Source organism: Lynx rufus, unplaced genomic scaffold, assembly GCF_022079265.1.
Source record: "Lynx rufus isolate CCGP_SWC_20201006 ecotype Redwood Valley unplaced genomic scaffold, mLynRuf1.p SCAF_38, whole genome shotgun sequence".
NCBI classification, from domain to species: domain Eukaryota; kingdom Metazoa; phylum Chordata; class Mammalia; order Carnivora; family Felidae; genus Lynx; species Lynx rufus.
In genome coordinates, this window is record NW_025814854.1 from 1,487,462 (window position 1) to 1,506,558 (window position 19,097).

General features: G+C 51.9%; 1 protein-coding gene across 6 annotated transcripts in view; it reads right to left on the reverse strand.

Moving 5' to 3' along the window:
* The window catches only part of FAM193A (family with sequence similarity 193 member A), a 163,921-nt gene that overhangs the window by 17,279 nt on the left and 127,545 nt on the right, over window positions 1-19,097 (reverse strand). For all 6 annotated transcript variants that reach the window (XM_047094167.1, XM_047094164.1, XM_047094165.1 and 3 more), the window contains 7 exons: window positions 18,294-18,545; window positions 8,456-8,654; window positions 7,262-7,534; window positions 5,693-5,975; window positions 4,623-4,806; window positions 3,394-3,624; window positions 195-1,026 (listed from right to left, as the gene is read on the reverse strand). In XM_047094167.1, coding sequence (XP_046950123.1) covers window positions 195-1,026; window positions 3,394-3,624; window positions 4,623-4,806; window positions 5,693-5,975; window positions 7,262-7,534; window positions 8,456-8,654; window positions 18,294-18,545 — 2,254 coding nt within the window. The remainder of the gene's footprint in view (window positions 1-194; window positions 1,027-3,393; window positions 3,625-4,622; window positions 4,807-5,692; window positions 5,976-7,261; window positions 7,535-8,455; window positions 8,655-18,293; window positions 18,546-19,097) is intronic.

The window sequence follows — 19,097 nt, forward strand, 5'->3', positions numbered from 1 at the left end:
TGTAGGGGAATTCTGTCCGTCTACAATTATTTCAAACTAACAAAAGCAAACAATGGCCACTGTCTCTCACTGCAGTGACAAAGCCACGAGAAGCACAAGCCAGGAGGGACAAGGTAGCACCCTGGACAGGGGGCACCAGCCACACTCCCCGCCCCCCCCCCCCCCCCCCCCCCGCCCCCAAGCTCCGTATTTACCGATTGAGCTGCTGACTCTGTCTCCTTTCTTCTTCCTGTTTTTCTTGCTCTTGCCCTTGGGCTGAGGAGAGTCTGCGGGCACCAGCTTGCTGTCCTGAGGGTGCTCGCTGGGGGAGGCAGGCTCCTGGGGGGCCAGATTCAACCTTTCTTCCTTGACGTGGTTCAGCTGCTTTTTGTTATTGTTGTTACTGTTGACTTTCCTCTCCTCTCTTTTCTGCTCTGCCAGGGAAGTGAGGTCCAGGACTTTTGCCTTCGACTCAGTCTGGGGCCGGGGTCTGGGCTGGCTCTCGGAGGCCTTGGGGGGCTCGGCCGGCCTTCTTGCCGGCTCGCTGCTGGCCTTGCTGGTCTGCTTGAGCTTTTGCTTGCCACTCCCCTCCTTGTGCTGATGCATGATGTCAAGGAGAAAAGACAGCGGCTCCTGCTGCTTCCCGCCGACCTCCTTCGGGAGGAGGAGCTTGGAGTCTCTGGCGTCCATGGGGTCGGTGGCGTCGCCGTCGGCCCCCGGCCCCGGCCCCGGCTCTGAGTGGTCCCCGTGTCTGGAAGGGGAGTGAGGTGAGGTCTCTGGTTCTTCCATTTGCTCTAGTGAGCCATTGTGCATGTTTTCAGAGTTAGGTACAGACTCTGCTGCTGCCTGGAAGTTTCTAGCAAGGATGTCCAACTTGGGACAGTCTTTGCTTGGCCTCTCCTTCTTCTTCTTTTTCACAGCCCTCAGCTTCTGAAGCTCCTGAAGCCGCTGAAACTCCTCCTCCTCCTCCTGCCGCCGCTGCTCCTCCCGGAGGTGCAGGTGCTCCCGGGCCCGGGCCTCTGCTTCCAGGCGCGCCTTCTCTTCCAGCTGCCGTGGGGAAAGAGGCAACTTAAGACAACAGCAAGTGTTCTAAACATGAAGACGCACACAAAACAATTAACTTTAAAACGAATTTATATAATAAGAACGTAAACTCCGAAAGGGGATATATAATAAGCCCAAAGCTTAAAACACACTCACCCCAAATTACTTTACTCTCTGGAATCATGAGATTTAATCTTTCTACCCAGGTATATACACTCATTACTTTACTGGAGGCGGTAGTGGTGGCGGGGGCCACTTAGCAAACAATTCCTTACGGCCTCTGAGCTTGTGGCTGGGCACTTTTATAAAACAGGTCAAGGCAGCTGCGGTGCCCCTGCCCTGTGCCGGCCTCCCGCTGGAGCGTGACGTCTGGATGAGAACCAGCCGCGCACACCGATCACACGGCGGTTTAACGGCCGTGCCCCTGCCACCACAGCTGGGCAAGTGCGCCTCTGCGGGCGAGGCCGGTGGATCCACATGTCAGAAGTGCGCGCTGCACTGAAAAACCTGCAACTCCTTTTTCCCACCCTAGCAGATGAACAAAGGCCTCAACATGTTTTCACCAGTGTCACAGAGCCAATGGCATGCTAATATATTCCACGTCACACGGCAAACAGACGTTGGCTATTTCTGCCCTCCAGCGTGGCGTCACGTTAATATTCACGCCTGGCGAAGACCGTGCTTCACTGGTGAGACACAGTCCAAGAGCCTCGGCACAAACTCTTCCTTCTGCTCTGACAACAAACAGAAGCCGTGAAGAGCGAGAGGCGGGGCTCTCTGCATCCCTGGGCTCCAGTAACAAACTTTGGCAAACACATCTGCATTTAGAAGTCCTTCTGGGTTTACATGATTTTTCACAACATCTCAGTAGGCAATATTTTTAAGAGACAATTTACTTGTAATTGTGAAAAACTTCAACATAAAATCATGTTAAAAATTTGATGACAGATTTTTAAAAAAACTTAATTGGACAATTCAGGTAAAACTTATTTAAACTCCTGGTTCCACCTATTAACAGAGAAGCCTTGGACACGGCAAGCAGCCACAGGCAGCTCCCGGAGTGGCCCCTGTGGGTGCTACTTTGGACAGGTATCCCAGCGTCTAGGAGCAGGGCGCCCCCTTCAGCAGGTCGGGGGGTAAATCTGCCACAAGACAGAATCTATAGGGAACTCAAAACCAGGTACACGGTGCCTTCAACAACCAGCCCGTCAGCCAGACGCAAAGCAGGTCTGCGAGCCGCTCTGGAAGACGGGGTGCTGGGTACAGAGGACACGGGATGAGTGGGCCCTGGTGGAACACTCCTGGTGGGGAATACGTCTCACTGCCCCGCCCTAGTGGGGCTCGGCAGACCCCGGGCTCCTCGGGTGCAGAGCAGGCTTCTCCTCAGAGCCCCTCAACTCCACCTCGCCTGGGGCCGTGGAGCCCAACAGGGCTCCTGCTGGGTGGCCCACTTTGACACACGTGGGGGAGGTTTCTACTCTGTCTCCGTGGGACCTCGCAGGTGCCTGGCCTCTTCCCGAAGCCGCCACCCCTCCTGCTGTCAGAGCCTGCGCCCTTCCAGGTTCCCTCTGCACAGCCCGGATCCATCTGCCACGGTCTGCCTCTGTAGGAGGCCAGAACCAGGATGGCCTTGGCATGGGCCTGGCCCCAGGGCGCTGAGGCACACAGAAGGGCAGACGCGGCCCGTGCCCTCACTTGCAGCACTAAGAGGAAGTGCTAGTGGACAGTCTCTGCACGTTGTGTCCTCCGCTGGCCCAACCCGTGTAGTCACGGCAGACGCTTGCTTTCGCGACAGCCCATGCACACGCCCTGCAGAGAGGTGCCCAGGGCTGCCCGCGACGGCCCTCCATCCCACTCTTCCACCCGGGGCTGCGATGCCACGTGCCTGCCCTCTCCCGGGATGGCTCTGCCCGACTGTCCTCTGCCAGCTGGGGGACGAGGAGCGAGGGGACGGGAGGAGCCCTCGGACGAGGTCCCAAGGATGTCACCGTGCCAAGAGCCCTGTCCCAGCCGCATGTCGAAGTAACTTGTTTCCCCGCAGTCTCCCAAAGCCCACCGCGAACCACCTTTGACTCCCAGCCAGGGGCTCCTTCCTCAACCTCCCTGGGAAGGAAGGCTCTTTCACAGACAGAGGTCGTGGGTCTGCTGCGGCGCCCCCGCTGGGCATAGGGACCCAAAGGCCTGCTTTAGATCCACTGACAAACCTGTGACTTTAAAAAGGGGAAGCTGTGTCCTGAAAATACAACATAGGGCTTCTGCCCGGCTCCTGCCACGGACACAGAGACGGTCCGGGGCCCTTGTGGCAGCATGGTGGGCATGGGGCCCCGAGGCCCGCCCGCCGCCCCCGGCAGCACCCTGTGGCGCGCTCACCTTTCTCTGCTTGTGCCTGGCTCGCTTGGCGGCTCGGGTGCTGCTCACTGGCTTGGGCTCGGAGCTGTTTATGAACCGCAGAAGGTCCTCCACCCTGCGATGGTCAACCACACCCTCCCTCTCGGAGAGCTGGTCCGCTTTCTTAGGCTGTTCCTCTTTCCTCTTGGTCAGCCGCAAACGAAGCTTCTCCCTCATTTCTGCATAATTCCTACTTGTTGGAGCAGCCGGAGGCTAAGGCAATTAAATGAGAACATAACTCAATTAAGCTTCATGTTTTCATGACTCTGAATACTGCCAATTCCAGCACATATCCCTAGAAGTAAACTTTTCCTTATTTGTCAGGTAATAAGCGTTCATTGTGAAAAATAAGATAAACAAATGGTGGCAAAAAGGGAAACCTACCACAGTTACCCCCAGACCAGTTCTAGCACAGACCCTGTCAACCTTCACATGTTCATGAAAAATGCGGTAACGTAAGACCAACTATGTACACGAACAGGTATTTTTAAACTGAAAAAGGAAAAAGAACCCACATGTACGGGTTAATGTACTTCCTACAGGATACAGTGATTATCTTTTCAAGTCAATAGTGTTTATACAGTCTTTTCATCCATTTGTAGTTTCTTGTGTAGCATCAAAAGGAAAAAAGAAAACTGCCCTCAATCCCACTGCCAAAATTTCTTCCTGACACTAAACACACGTGTGCCCACTGAGCAAATGCAGACAGAACAAAAGTGGAAAAAGAGCAAAATACCAGTCGCTGCTTTTCCTCCCAGCCCCCCCCAAGGCACCACGGCTGACGTCTGCTTGTACAGACAGACCCTTCTGGAAGGAGGTGTACGTGTGTATGTGCATCAACATCCCCTGTATCCCGGCAACAGGAATCCCACGTGCACACCGCGCACAGCGAGCACCCCCACCACACGGCTGTGCACAGCCCAGACCCAACGGTTCCACGGCCAGCTGTTCAGTAGGCCCCTAGCTCATCAATTGTTTTAAAACTCACAAACAAATGCAAAGATGCAGTAATCCTTAGAGCTACATCTCTGGGCAGGTATCTTCATCACCTCCTTAGGGTGAGTACAACCTACAGGGCGAGCCACGACTCCGGACCATCCCTCGGTTCTCCTCACACTGCGCCTGGGGCTCTACACACAGTGTGGCCGCGCCGCACGCCGCTGCCCCAGGATGTGCCGGCCCCCCAGGAACTCGCCCCCGGGGACACTTACCCCGCCGTGCCCGAAGAACTCACAGTAGCAGCAGTCACAGTACTTGCCCTCCTTCTGGTTGGTGGAGGTCGAGGTGCTGGAGCTGTGCTCGGAGCAGCTGTCCTCGTCAGCGCTCTCGTCCCCGTCGTCTTGCTGCGGGTCATACACGCCGTTCTCACAGCGGTGCCCCTCGCAGTCGGGGTCACTGTGAAACCACACATAGGCGGTTACCAGCCGCCAGCTGTATGGGGAGCAGGGTGCTGCCCGGACACCAGGAGCCACACAGGAAAGGTGGTGTGGGCAGGCACATAATCTTGGAGGGCACACTCAGTCTCTTTCTGCACTGTCCCTCCTGCCACCGCTTCGTGGGGCGGACGGTGGAGGCTGTGTGGGGATGGCTTCACATAGGCAAATTCAAACACAACACAAATCATCTTTTTATTTTTTTTAAGTAGGCTTCCTGCCCAGCGCAGAGCCCAACTTGGGGCTTGAACTCACCACCCTGAGATCAAGACCCAAACTGAGATCAAGAGTCAGACGCTCAATTGACTGAGCCATCTAAGTGCTCCCCAAATCATCTTTTTTTTTTTTTTTTTTTTTAAAAAAAACTGTTGTTTGGGGCGCCTGGGTGGCTCAGTCGGTTGAGCATCTGACTTCGGCTCAGGTCATGATCTCGCAGTCTGTGAGTTCGAGCCCCGCACCAGGCTCTGTGCTGACATCTCAGAGCCTGGAACCTGCTTCGGATTCTGTGTCTCTCTCTCCTTCTGCTCCCCCTCCCCCTGCCCCCTTGTCTCAAAAATAAACATTAAAACAAACTTTTTTTTTAAAGCTGTTGTATCATTCTTCACTGAATGTATAACAACTTAAAAAACACCCAGGTACCCCCGACCCCTCTCCCCCGTGAAGCAGCTGGTGGCTAGATGGTGGTCTGCACACCGATCCCTGGTGGCCCCAGCTCTGAGGACTACAGATGCGACCAGTGTCCTCCCCTCGTCCCACGGCCTCTGCTGGGCACGCCCCTGTCCATCTTTCCCTGGCCGTTCAGCCGCACATGCCCAGGAACAGATCGCCGGGGCGGGCCCCAGGCTCACCTGCAGACGCTGGGGGGGGCGCTGAGGGAGCCGTCTGTGGTGGGGGGCGGGGGGGCTCCGGGAGCAGGACAGAAGCTCTTGCGCGTGTCCACAAACCCGGGGGACGTGGCCGCGGTGCTGGGGAAGGACGGGGCTGCGAGACTTGCGAGGTGAGGCGAGGAGGCAGGGGCGAGGGCGGCAGGGGCGAGGGCGGGGAGCGGCGCCAGGCCCGTGGGGCTGTTCCTCGGGGCGGCCGGCACCGCGTGTCTGTGGTCCTCCTTGCTGACGCCGTGGAACACCTCGCCTGCGTGTGGAGACGCAGAAGGGTCATCGAGGACGCTGCACTAGGTTAGTTTCTGTTCACTAAACCTTTTCTCAACCTTTTCGTGTGAAGATGTTCGAAGCTCTATAGAGACTGTGAAGGCACGGTTACGAAGACGACCCACACACCCCTCACCTGGATTCACCACACTGAACGTGCTGTCACACGTGTGGGTGTTGAGCCACACACGTTTTTGGCTTAACACATGGAGCTGCGTGCACCTCTAAACACGTCAGCACAAACCCTGGAGGACAGGACACTTCGCTGTGTGACCACATCAAAGATACACCGTCCACGTGACATTCTCATCCCGTCCCCCATGTCCCCCACCCAGCCCCTTGTCAACTTTTCTCCTCCTGCAACACTGCATTTTCTGAGTTGAGGACAGCTGCCCACCAGCATGGGCTTACGGCGTCACGTCAGAGTTAGCAGACATACTCCGGGCATGACGCATCCTTCCTGCGTGATCGCACAAGAGGCCCCTAGCGTCACCCGTGCCCTGACGGGGAGGCCGCCTCTGACCAGTGTGCAGGGGGTGGTCTGCCGGATTCCTCCAGCGAGGGGCACTCGATATTCCCTTCGTGATCTGCCAGTCACCTGTGGCTGCTGCTCCCGGACGGCGGGGATACTGCATTCCCCAGGCGAACACCCGCTGTTTGTCACGACCACCGAGGGTGCTCACCTGGACTGACAGTCACCCTGAAGGCTGCACGGTGGCCTTCTCTGTCACGTCTATCATGGAGCAGCGGTGAGTGTCTGTCTGTCAAAGAGCTGCCTCGCCCTCCTCCCTTCTCTGAACACCCGGATGACTCCTGACTGTACGTGCTATAATCTATCCTATTATTCTTTCTGATGCTAGCGAGGGCCCTGGGAGCCAGCTCCTACGTGCCTCTGACCTCTGCTTCCAGCTCCCCTCTGCTTGTGCTCACACCACAGCGTGGAGCCATCTAGGCAGCACGGGGGCTGGGCCGCAGCCCGGCCCGCAGCCCCATCAACGCCCTCTCCACCAGGCTTCTGCTTTTAAAGGACAAATTCCTTCTCATGCTCAGAAAGCAGTGACCCCTTCCTCTGTCACAACTACAGGAACAGAAAAGAAAGGCAAGACCGCGTGGCAAGGCCCCGGAGGAAGTTGGTGGGGCAGCAACATGCGAATCAGACTCGCAGGGAAGTGCCCTCTGCTTGCCAGCACTTTCCAGGGCTACCACCACACCTGGGCCTCTGGCCGTGCCAAGGAAAAGGCAATTACAGAGGCGCTGGGCGGGCCTTACCTAGGGAGGGAGGCCTCTTGGATGACACTTTGAACTGGCTGTTGCTTGACTGCACGGTGGTGGCTGTGCAGGATACGGAGGAGGTGGCGGACGACGTGGCCATCACGACTTTGTTCGCCTCCAGGAAGGCGTCTTGGAAATTGTATAAGCACTTCTGTTTGGCGGCACTTTTTTTCTCCTTGCTCTCCGACACGGTGGGCGCCTCGTCGCTGGGCGGAGGCGGGAGGGCTTCGGGTCTGGGTTCGGACAGCGCTGGCCCTAGCATGTCACCCCCTTCAGAGAAGAATGCGAGAATTAAGGCTCCTGAGGAACACATAACCAACACCTACGGGACGTCTGCCAACAGAACTCCTAGCACTGGGGCCGCTACAGAGGCTGGGGTCACACGGGGTGATGCTAGACAACGAGTTTTCATCTAGGAAAAAACGTATTGAGCACCTACTATGTGCCAATTCCTGTGCTAGGTGCTTTCCCAAAGCAGTTTTACTTAATGTCTTAAAGCTACGTTCTGAGCTTGGTGCTATCATTCCCATCCTAAAGATAGAGAAACTGAGGCTCAGAGAGGCTAAGCAACTTGCCCAAGGTCACACAGCTAGAAATCCTTTCCAAGCACAGATGTCAAGTCTAGCGTGCTTTTCTGAGCACATGTGGGGGCTGGGTGTGGGGCCACCAAGGGCTCTAACCACGTGAAGACAGAGCTAAGGGTGCAGCCAGCCCCTCTTCGGGTGCACCTTTCCCTACAACTGGAGTAACAGCTGCGGCTCAGCAGCTGAGCGCTGGGAGGAGGGAGCTGAGAGGGGACAGGCCCCACGTAGGGTCAATATCAATACAGAAACAGAGAAAAGGAACGTAAGTCACAGCATTCAAGTCGACGGTGGTGCTGCTGCAAGACCCCTGTGCACTGGGTTGAGGGCTAGTTGTGATCACTGCTCGAGAACCAGAGGCCAAACACTGAAGCCTGGAGACGAGACGCCGGGCAGCGCTGGCGTGGCAGAAACCCCGCTGGTGCGCAGGGCCCTGGCTGGCGGCAGATGTGGGCGGCTGCAGCGGGACGGGGCCGAGGGGCCTCCCACTAGCGACAAAGGCGGGGCCCGACTAGCCTAGGGCTTCTACTGGGGGACCGAGGCAACAGACGGCGATCCACCCAGCTCAGGTCATTTTAAACCTTTAAGAAAGTTTTAACAAGTTCCTTACCAGAAATTGTATCTGGCAAGAAAGTGCCAGGATTCCAGTTCTTATCATTCATCACTTCTGATCCCCAAAGACTTATAAATTTAGAACTATTCCACTCTGGAGTATTCCCAAAACAGCTTGGATAAATATGGTCTTGAAGAGATGCATTGAATACCTGATGCTTATTTGTGTGATTCTGAACAGGTGCTGGCGGTAAAGCCTACAAAAAAAAATGTTCTAATCACATATCAAAATTAATATTCTGTTTTTACCTACGTAGTTAAACTACAAGCAGACAAACCATGACTGAAAACCCTGTGGGGACGCGCTCGCTGTGGGCAGGCGTCCCGGGCTGAACGCTTCTCGCGGAGCGCTTACTTGGTTGGCTGTCACGCCGTGCACGATCGGTCACATGTGAACCAGGCGTAGGTTTTAAAAGCAACTGGTGTCTCCGGGAATCTACCAAATAGACCTGAGACCACTCAGCAACGTACGGCACTCCTCCCGCGGCACCGTCTCCGTGGGGCTCGCTTGCGTACGAGCTGCTCCTGGGGCTCAGCCTCATCTGGCATTTCCAGGATCACAGCCAAAAAGCCAACTTTGGAATCACTAATGAAAAATGGTGAAAGTCCTAAGCTACTGGCTCACACCTGGGCGAAGTGCAGGCACGTCTGAGGAACTATGGATTTCACGTGAGCCCGGAAGCACGCCCAGGCCCTGCCGGGGCACAGAGGGCGGGTGGCTGGCTGCACACTCCCCTGGCTCCCCCCCCCCCCACACCCCTCCTCCTGCGCAGAGGCAGCCCCTGCATCTCCCACCCAGCCTCCTTCCAGTCCTTTCCCTCCCGGCAGCCAGAGTGAGCTTTTGAGAGCGAGGCACTCCCTTGCTGGGGACATGCCAATGTCTTCCCGCCGCTCTTAAGAGAAAATGGCAAGTCTGTAACATGGCCTGGCCTGGCCCTCCTGTTTACCAAGCCCCTGACACACAGGCCTTCCTTTGGCCCTCAAATCCAATCTCCTCTTTGACCCTGAGCTTTGCCTGTGCTGCACCCAGGTTCTAGAACATCCCAACCTCAGCTCACAACCTCGCTGACTTCCATTCATCCTTTAGGCCTCAGCCTAAACATCCCTTCCTCCAAGAACTCATCACTACCTTTGCCCTCACCACCCAGCACCCAAGACCAAGGTGGGCCTTCCCAGGCAACACACCTAAAATCCAGTTTTCCCACTTAGAGCTTACTATGGCTATGACTCAAGACTTCCTTGTGGTCTGCTGGTTTAACTTCTGCCCTCCTTCAGGCGGGTCCTGGCCCTGCTGCCCCCGCACCTTGCTGGTGCCAGCACACAGCTTTCCCTCCCCAGGAGGCTGGACAAAGCCCTCAGGGCCTGACTAGGGCAGAGCTTAGGAGGGAATGGGGACAGCACAGGGACAGTCCACATCCACAGACAGCTGCCCCACAGCAAGACAGGCTGCAGGAGCCAAAGCAGAGACGTGTCTGCATGGCCTCTGCCTGGAAGGGGAGAGGGCACCGCGGGGAGCAGTCAGTCAGGGTTCAAGAGATGAGGAGGCAGTGGCGGTAGAGACGGAGAGGAGGGCTTCTGGGGCCATCAGGACATTCGCTGCAGCTACCAGAGCAGGAGCCAGGGACCACAGTTCCCAGGAGGTGTGGTCAGTGACACAGCTGGTCGGAAACACCAGTCCTGTTCTCAGTCTTCGGGCTGCACAGCCTGATGGGTCTGGACGCCAGCTCTCCCTTTTACTAGCTGTGTGACCTCAGGCAAATTACTCAATCTTTTTGTGCTTTAGTTTTCTCATCTGTCATTTGGAAATACCTACCTCCGAGGGTTGTGGTAAGAATTAAACTGGACAGGGGGTGTCGCTGTGCAGCACACAGATGGCTGAGGTGGACGGTCACCACTTGGTGAGACTGGTCCTTAGACACAGAGCAACCCCGCCCTGCCCCCGGCCACGCCGCCCATCCTGGGTACCAAGAGGAAGTGGGCATCACGCTGCTCAGGTGGCTCAGCACACTCGTTGGCCTGGAACAGGCTCAGGGAGGTGGAGGTGCAGGGTGGGGAAGGAGTGGACCCTCGGGCTGCCGAACGGGAAGAAACAGGTCTGGATGCCCAGGGCCAAGGCAGGAGCCTAACCCAGCTGTTCCGTCAGGGGAGCCCCATGGGCGAAGAGTGAGGAGACCAAGAAAGCTGTACTTCTACAGACCCCAGTTTTCACAAAGTCGTGATAAACTAAGAGCTGCTTTGCCGAGGAGGAATCGACGGGAAGGAAGTTTCTCAGTTTCGAAGACCTTCTGCTAAGGGGCAGAGAGCCCGACAGGTGGAAGCCAGCTGGCTCCGCAGGCGGCACGGCTGCTTTGAGAAGGCCTGGCGGGCAGCTCTGCACAGCCACAGCACGTCCGGGCCCCGAAGCTCCTCGCTACTTCCCGAGACCCTCCTGACCCACGGCTGAGAGCAGACAGACTTCCCCTCGAGGGAGCCTGGCTGAGAGCCTCGCTGCTGCCCGCCTGTGTCCAGAGAGCTCATGCTCACCCTTCCAAACCCTAGCCAGCCTCACCTCCTCTGCAAAACCACCCCACGGGCTCAGTCAGCAGCCCTCCCTCGCCAGGGTGACCTTCCTACTCTGCATGTACAATCCCTGGTAAGGTGTGCCATGGCATTCCGAGGTTTGGATTTGATTCTGTCTTTGTCTTTAGCTTCGGAGATCCTGAAAAACAGGGGCCATGGCTCACCTGTTTCTGTTTTGCTAGCATGTAGCACAGGGCCTGGCACATACCGGATGTTCAATAAAGGCTGAACAGAGTTTAATTTAGAAGGAACGGGAACACAACTATAAAGCTGAAATAACTGAAAACTTCAATTCAATTCAATTCACATACTTCTTCAGAAGCCCATTTACTCAGAACAGGAAGTCCAGTTGTAGAGACCAAGGGAGCAGGTGGTCCCCACAAACAAGCTGCGTTTATGGGAATGCTCTCCCACAAGACAGCTAAGCCTCAACAGACGTGGGTTTCCTTTAGGACAAAAACCGGCTTCTGTCAACTAGACCGACTGCGGGGCCAAGTACAACTGCCGGCTCAGGTACACCACTGATTTAAGCATAAAATTAGTCTCTCAACATGTGGATAATGCTGTTGAATTACAACACTGATTTATTTCGCTCTTTGTACAAATCCACACGGCTTCAATTAACAGAAGTTTTCAACTGTTCTCCACTTTGACACAAAAGTGATTTACAGGAAAGTAACATTTTTTTCTTTTAATTGAGAGCTCTGACAAACACACATGACAGATGCCTTCTAAACACCTTCCGGGTTTCTGCGGGAGCCAGGAGACCCAGTCGTACTGCACACCAACCCACCTCCAACCCAGATTCCATCAACATGGCTGAACACAACTAGCCAACAGCGCAAAAGACCGAGTCTGTGCACCCACGCGTGAGAGCAGCTGCCAACACTAAGCACTCAAACAGAAAGGGATTCCAGTTACACCCCAGTGAGCGGGAAGCGGGATGAGTGACTATTGTTTCTTCTTACTATGGTTCTTCAACATTCCTGCCAGAGACAGTAAAGAGGCCAAATCACCACCTTTGTTTCGGTCTTGCTATTTCTCAGGCCAGAAGAATTGAATACAGCCTCTGAAACAAAATACAGATAAAAAATCACAGGGGCGCCTGGGTGGCTCAGTCGGTTGGGTGTCCGACTTCGGCTCAGGTCATGATCTCACGGTTTGTGGGTTCGAGCCCCACATAGGGCTCTGTGCTGACAGCTCAGAGCCTGGAGCCTGCTTCGGATTCTGTGTCTCCCTCTCTGCCCCTCCCCTGCTCATTCTCTGTCTCTCAGTAATAAATAAACGTTAAAAAAAAAAATTTTTTTTTAATCACTGTAGGACCCCCAATGGCAATCTGTTTCTGTCCCTGTGTTCCATATAGCTTTTTTCTTCCTCAAATTCCAACCTGACCTCAGACCTGCTCCATGTCTGGTTTCATCGCTTTTGCAGTGGTTGTGCTAAAGTAACCCAGTGAGGGAGGGGACAGATGTACAGGGCCCAGAGCCACATGGGAGCCACCTTGCCAGGCTCCACTCATACTGAACTCACTGAGGGCCAGGATATGGTGACCATTTCTGACTATTCCTCACGCTCCCAGTGAGACTTCAAGACCTTGCTCTATCTCCATTACTAGGCCCTTTCCTAGCACAATGTCTGTTTCAGAACACCGTTTCCAGATGGAAACTATGCAACATTTAGAGCTGGAAGCCTTGGGCTTCTTCTGAGCCCAGCTCTGCGGTCATGGCCCTCTGCTCCTGGGCCATGGAGGCCAGCAGGCCGGGCCTGCTCTGTGAAGGAGCAGGGGGTGCAGCCTGCCAGCTCACAGACATTCTTCTCTGAGAGGCTGTGTGGTCCCCCTCTGCTTGCACTGTGTCCAGTAAGGGGGACATGACACTCTAGCTCCCAGAAAAATGGCACCAAACACCTTTGTAACAAGGTGCTGAGCCACAGAGAAATCAAGGGGACTCTTTCACAGAGTGAAAACGTGTGGGGACGGGATGGCTTCCTTGAGGGCACATGCACCGTCGTCATGGTGACGGGAGACAAGTCTGTGGTCCCGCGGGAGGCAGGAGAGCTGGAGACTGCCAGGAGGAGTTCAAGGGTCCCAGGGGTCTTCCCCTACTTAGGGCCTTGCTGTTCTCACCGAGTAAGTTGAACAAAACATGACCCCATAAAAAAAAAATCACTACACATATAGGAAACAACACATCCACAGGAGCAACCAAACACCCAGATTTAGATCCTCAAGGTTTCATTCAAACACAGAACTATCTGTAAAATGCTTAAAGAAAGAAAAGATGAAAGAAAACATGACCAAGGAACAAGAGAACATAAAAAGTTGCTAACGTATTTTAAAAATAAATTAACAAGGGGCGCCTGGGTGGCTCAGTCGGTTGAGCGTCTGACTTCGGCTCAGGTCATGATCTCGCAGCTCGTGAGTTTGAGCCCCACATCGGGCTCTGTGCTGACAGCTTGGAGCCTGGAGCCTGCTTCAGATTCTGTGTCTCCCTAACTCTCTGCCCCTTCCCCACTCACATTCTGTCTCTGTCTCTCTCAAAAATAAATAAACATTAAAAAAAAATTTTTTTTAATAAATAAATAAACTAATGAAAGCTTACAAATCAGAACCACAGATGGAATTAATACGTCAAACTGAAGTGGCAGGTTAGACACACCAGAGAGTCACATAACTGGAAGGCGGATGCAAAAGGGGTTCTCGGGACAGACTGGGGCGGACGCACAAAGTAGGGCGGCAGGCCAGGGGCAGACGAGGGACATAGAAGATGAAAGGGTTGGGCATCATCAGACAGGGATTTAAAATGACTAACGTGGTGAAGGCTTGAGTGGAAAAAGCACACAACATGCGAGAACAAACAGGTAACGTGAGCAGTGAGAAGGAAACTGCAGAAGAATAGAACAAGCCAGGCACAAAGACAGTGCAAGAGAAATGAAGAACGCTTCTGATGAAGTGATCATCAGTGGACGGGACGCGGCCAAGTAAAGAGTCAGTGACCTTCCAGATCTGTCAATAGAAACTTCTCAAACTGAAATGCAAAAAGAAACAAGAATCAAAAAAAAACCCAAACCAAAAAAACCACCGCCACCACCGACCAAAACCAGAGCAACACATCCAAGAAGTGTGTGACAATTTCAAAAGATACAACAAACAGGAACTAGAATACCAGAAGAAGGCAGATAAAAGACACAAGAAATACCTGAAGGAATAATGGCTGAGAACATTCCAAGATTAACAAAAGACAATGACCCACAGATCCAGGATGCTCAGAGAACACCAAACAGAAAAAAACACACCCCCAAATCTACACCTAGGCATTTTATATTATCAAAATGAAGGAAACCAAAGACAAAAAGAAAACCTTGAAAGCAGCCTGGGGAAAGGGAGGGGAGGCGTGGGGAAAGGAAGGAAAGAGGAGGGGGAGGGAGAAGAGAGGGGGAGGGATCCCTGCACCTCTAAGAATAAGGAAGAGAATTAAAGAGGACATCTCATCAGAAACCATGCAAGGGAAAAGTAGAGTGAAATTTGCTTAAAGTGTTGAAAGAAAAAACCCCGCCAACCTAGAATTCTGATTCCAACGAAATTATCCTTGAAAAGGGAAGGAGACATAAAGACCTCCTCAGACAAACAAAAACTGAGGGAACTCATCGCCAGCAGACCTGCCCTACAAGGAACGTTATAAGATTTTCTTCAGGCAGCAGGAAAATGATACAGGTCAGAAACCTGGATCTGCATAAAGAAAGGAAGGGAATGGGGAAGAAATAAATATAAGTGAGATAAACTTATTTTGCATCATTCATTGATCTAAAAGATAACTTTGCTTAAGCATTAGCAGTAACAATGCACTGGGTGATTAATAAACAGATAAGGGAAAACAATACAGCATTGTCACAAGGGATGGGAGGGAAGGGCTGGGAACAAACACTCCATGAAAAGGTACCTATATCAACACGAAGCAGCGCAGTTCTTTGAAGGAGGACTTAGATGAGGTAAAATGTATATTCTAATACAACTGCCAATTTTTTAAAAAAGTATCATCGGTACGCTAAAGAGAAGAGCTAAACTAGAATCAAAAAATTAAAAGTGGGGAAGGCAAAAAAGAAGCCTCTGGTAATGAACAGAGAATCGGAAAATGGTTACTCTTAACCCAAAACATCAAAAATCACTTTAAACGTGGCTAGTCTAAATATACCAATGAAATGACAGAAACTGTATTCAGAGTATATTAAAAAACAAGACCCATCTACGTGTGTCTGCAAGAAACCTACTGGAAGTACAAAGACCGCTTTAAGTTAGAAGTAAAGAAATGGAGAAAGAGACGCCCTGCTAATGTAAATGAAAAACTGGAGGAGCTGTGTTAATTTCAGACAGGTCAGCCCTCAGAGCAAGGAAGATTCTCAGGGATAAATTAGGGCAGTACATAATGATATAGAAGGGCTAATCCCCCCAGAACACGTAACAATCCTGAACATGTGAGCACCTAACAACACAGCGCCCAGCTACGCAAGACAAAAACCGACAGGACTGCAGGAGGAAGAGGAGAACCCGCCCGTAGTCTGGAGGCTCTGACACCCACCCCTCTGTCAGGAGCGGACAGATCCAGCAGCAGGTCAGGAAGGACATCGTTGAACTCAACAGCACCATCAGTCAACGGCACCTAAGGGATGTCTGTAGCCGACTTCATCCACCAACTGCAGAATATGCAAATTCTCAAGGCCACACTCACCAAGACAGCCCACATTCTGGGCCACAAAGCACACTTCAACAAATTCGAGAGAGTAAAAGTCATACGATGTCTGCTCTCAGACCACAAGGGAATTAAAGCAGAAATCAGTACCAAAAAGAAGGCTGCGAAATCCGCAAATATTTCATTGCAAATGAAACTCCCTGTCATATAGTTTTAATTTTTGTCTAGAATTTCCTTACTGCCTTTTCCTCCTGCAACTACATTTAACTTTGAAATGACTTCAATCTCAGCATATAAGATACATGTATCACTGGTACAAAGACATTTGAAAACCAGAAACCATCTTCAAGTTTTCCTAAGTTCAAACAAATAAACTTTCTACACTACTCATCCCAAGCGTTTTAGGTGCTAAATATTTACCCACAACGGCCACAGTATGAATTAAAAGAATTACAACTATAATGACACGAAGGCTTAATGCTGACGGATGCCCCTTTACCAGAGTAAAGATCCCTAACGGCCCCACGAACACCAACAGGGAAGCAGAAGAGCCCCGTGAGCACAGCCGCCCTCCTCCACGTTCAGTGCCCACCTCTGCCTCCCAGTGACACGGGGACATCCTCTGAACACGCTTGCTCTGATGTAACTGAACAAGTGTGTGAACTCTCTAGAAGGGGCTTCTACCAACTCCTATGGGGTTGTGAACACATTATGCATTAGCTACACGTGTATTCACAGCATTCGCTGAAGTCAAACTAACTCAAGGAATACAAACTAATTTTGGAAGACCTTGCAAGTGACAACGCTAGCTTGTTAGAGAAACAAACGTCTTTTTATCAGCTACAATTGAAGTATTTTGCCAAATGCATCTCATTTTTCTAAATAAAAACGGCATCCAGTTAATGTATTTTACGTGCATCACTGAATAGTCTTGACGTTCACAGCACAGTGACTGAAATGAAGCTTAACAGCTCGTCCTCTGTATTTGCCCTTCTACCTATGAATCCTTCATCACGTCTATCTACCAGATTAAAATTGAAAAGGTATTAGATAAATAGATTTTATATACAGATGATGCTCCCCCAAAATATTTTTCTTCTCTTTTACCATTTTAGGGACTACTTATAATGCTGTGAGAAAAGGCCAAAAGTTGGGGGGAAAAATATCCGTTTTTAACTGGAGTGTCCCAGCAGCCTCTGGGGAATAATCAGCTTCACTGCACTCTATTTCTAGGGGTGGTTCCTAGGGACTAGACAGCAGTTCTATCCAGGGAAAAACAGAGTGGATAGCTTCCCCACCTCATATATTCAACCAGAGAGAAAGAGGCTATGTAGACTAGGCGACTGTGAAAACAGGCTGGCTTTGAATATACACCTGAAAATGCGATTTCAAATCATTTTACTAATAAAGCCATCACTCAATGTCAAACTGAGAGATACCCAATCGAACAAAATTTAAGCATAAACCTGGGTAGTTACCAATTACTTATCACAACAAAACGTAACAAACTGATTCTACTTTACTCTGAATCAGTGGTTGTCACTCTCCTACCCGTGCCCCTCCCCAGAAAACAAAGCCCACTGGTGGGCTACACACACCCCACTTCACGGCAGACACCCTTGCAGGGAGAAAATGTGTGTGCGGTTTGAAAAAGCCCCTTCCACCCTGCGTTCTCCTCCCTTCTCCCAGTTAAGAATCACGGTTTTAAATCATAAGTCTGTAGTTTGGGGAAAATTTTATTTTTGATTAAAACTAATCTTGAACCAGAATAACTGATAGAAAAGGAAACCAAAAATCAGAATTTAGAAGAGTCAATAAAGCTAAGTTCAAAATAGCTAAGGAGGCAAAGCTACCTAAGGTACAAAGAATGAAACCAACCTAAGAATTTTTCTGCAAAGCCTAAGCTACTCAAATAGAAGCATGGTGTTCTCTGAGAAGAAATACATGAAAATCGAACTTCTTCTAGATGCCCGCTCTTTCTCTGAACAAGCTTGCAGCACAGCCAGTTTCTGGGATGCCCTTTCCCGTGTGCCCGCCAGCCACCCCTCAACCACCACCTGACGCTGGGACTTCCTCCTGTGGTGCGCTCAGGATTCCTCCTTAAGTCTGTGTATTTCGACAAGTCCTTAATTTTTGCACATAGAGAGCATAATCATTTCAGATACCGGAGAGCCCCGCTAGGGTCAGAAGACTCATGCGTACTCAGTATTTTACCCATACAATGTTAGGAAAAAGAGCCAGGGCCCAGGGTGCCGTAAGTAAAGAACCGAACTAGGTCTTGGTGAGAAGAGCTATCTGTGCAGGCACCCAAGGATAACTCGTTATGCCAACATCACCTGGGAAACTCTTTACATTCTAGTTAATTCTGAAGGAATACATCACGACTTTTGTGATTGTTCTTACAACCGTGAACATTCAAAATTCTGAGAGCTTACGAGATTACGATAAAAGGAGACATTTGCAGACCTCCCATCAGGAGTAGACATGGTCCTATACAAGTTGACAATTTATGACTTTTGTTTGTTAAACTACGCGCTTCTTGCAAAGACCTTAGTGACAGGGGAGCTTCAGGCCCTCTCTGCCTTGACTTACCTTACTGTGTGTGAAGGGGGGCGCTGTATACAAGGTGGGGTGGATGAGAGGGCGGGGCAGGTGTGGGACTGCGTGCAAAGGCACATGTCCGTGGATGTGGGGGTAAAGATGCAGAGCAGGGTGTGTGGGCTTCTCTGGGCTCATGAACTGATGGCCGGGAGGAAGGGCGCCAGCTGTCATTGCTGATGCTGTCAGTCCAGAGGCTTCTTGTTTACAAACATGACATTCACAAGTGTTTGGAGTTTGTTCAGCCTGAAAGGAAAGAAAAAAAAAAAAAGTACCCAGTTATTTAGCGAAACAAAGAAGGGACAAATTAAAAAGTCACATTCTGCTGAGCAGCTACACAGCCAAAACAAAGATGGCAGGGCTCATCTGAGACCTCAAGTCACCCAGGGCCCTCCTTGTAAAGTACAGAGGGGACCCCATGAGCCCAGGATGCAGGAAACCTGAGGAGAGAAGAGATGCACACCTCACTCCCCAGCCGGGCGTCTGCTGAGGTGGCACCTGCACCAGTGTGCTCCCGTGCCTGTCCGCGAAGGGACAAGGGGACTGGCAAGGGTGGCAGAGTACAGAGGGGGGCTGGGGCCAGGGACGACAGAGCACTGGTACTGGGCTCCACGGGGCTCGCACTGCTAAGGCGTGGTTACATGGAGATTCTGTGAAGGCACCAGAGACAGGACTCAGCTGAGGGAAGAGAGGCAGTCGGTGGCTTCTCTCCCTCGAAACAAGGTAAAACTGAACACAATTGTCAAAGCAACCATCTGAGGATCTGAAAGTCAACCAAAGGGAAAAAGCAAATTGAGA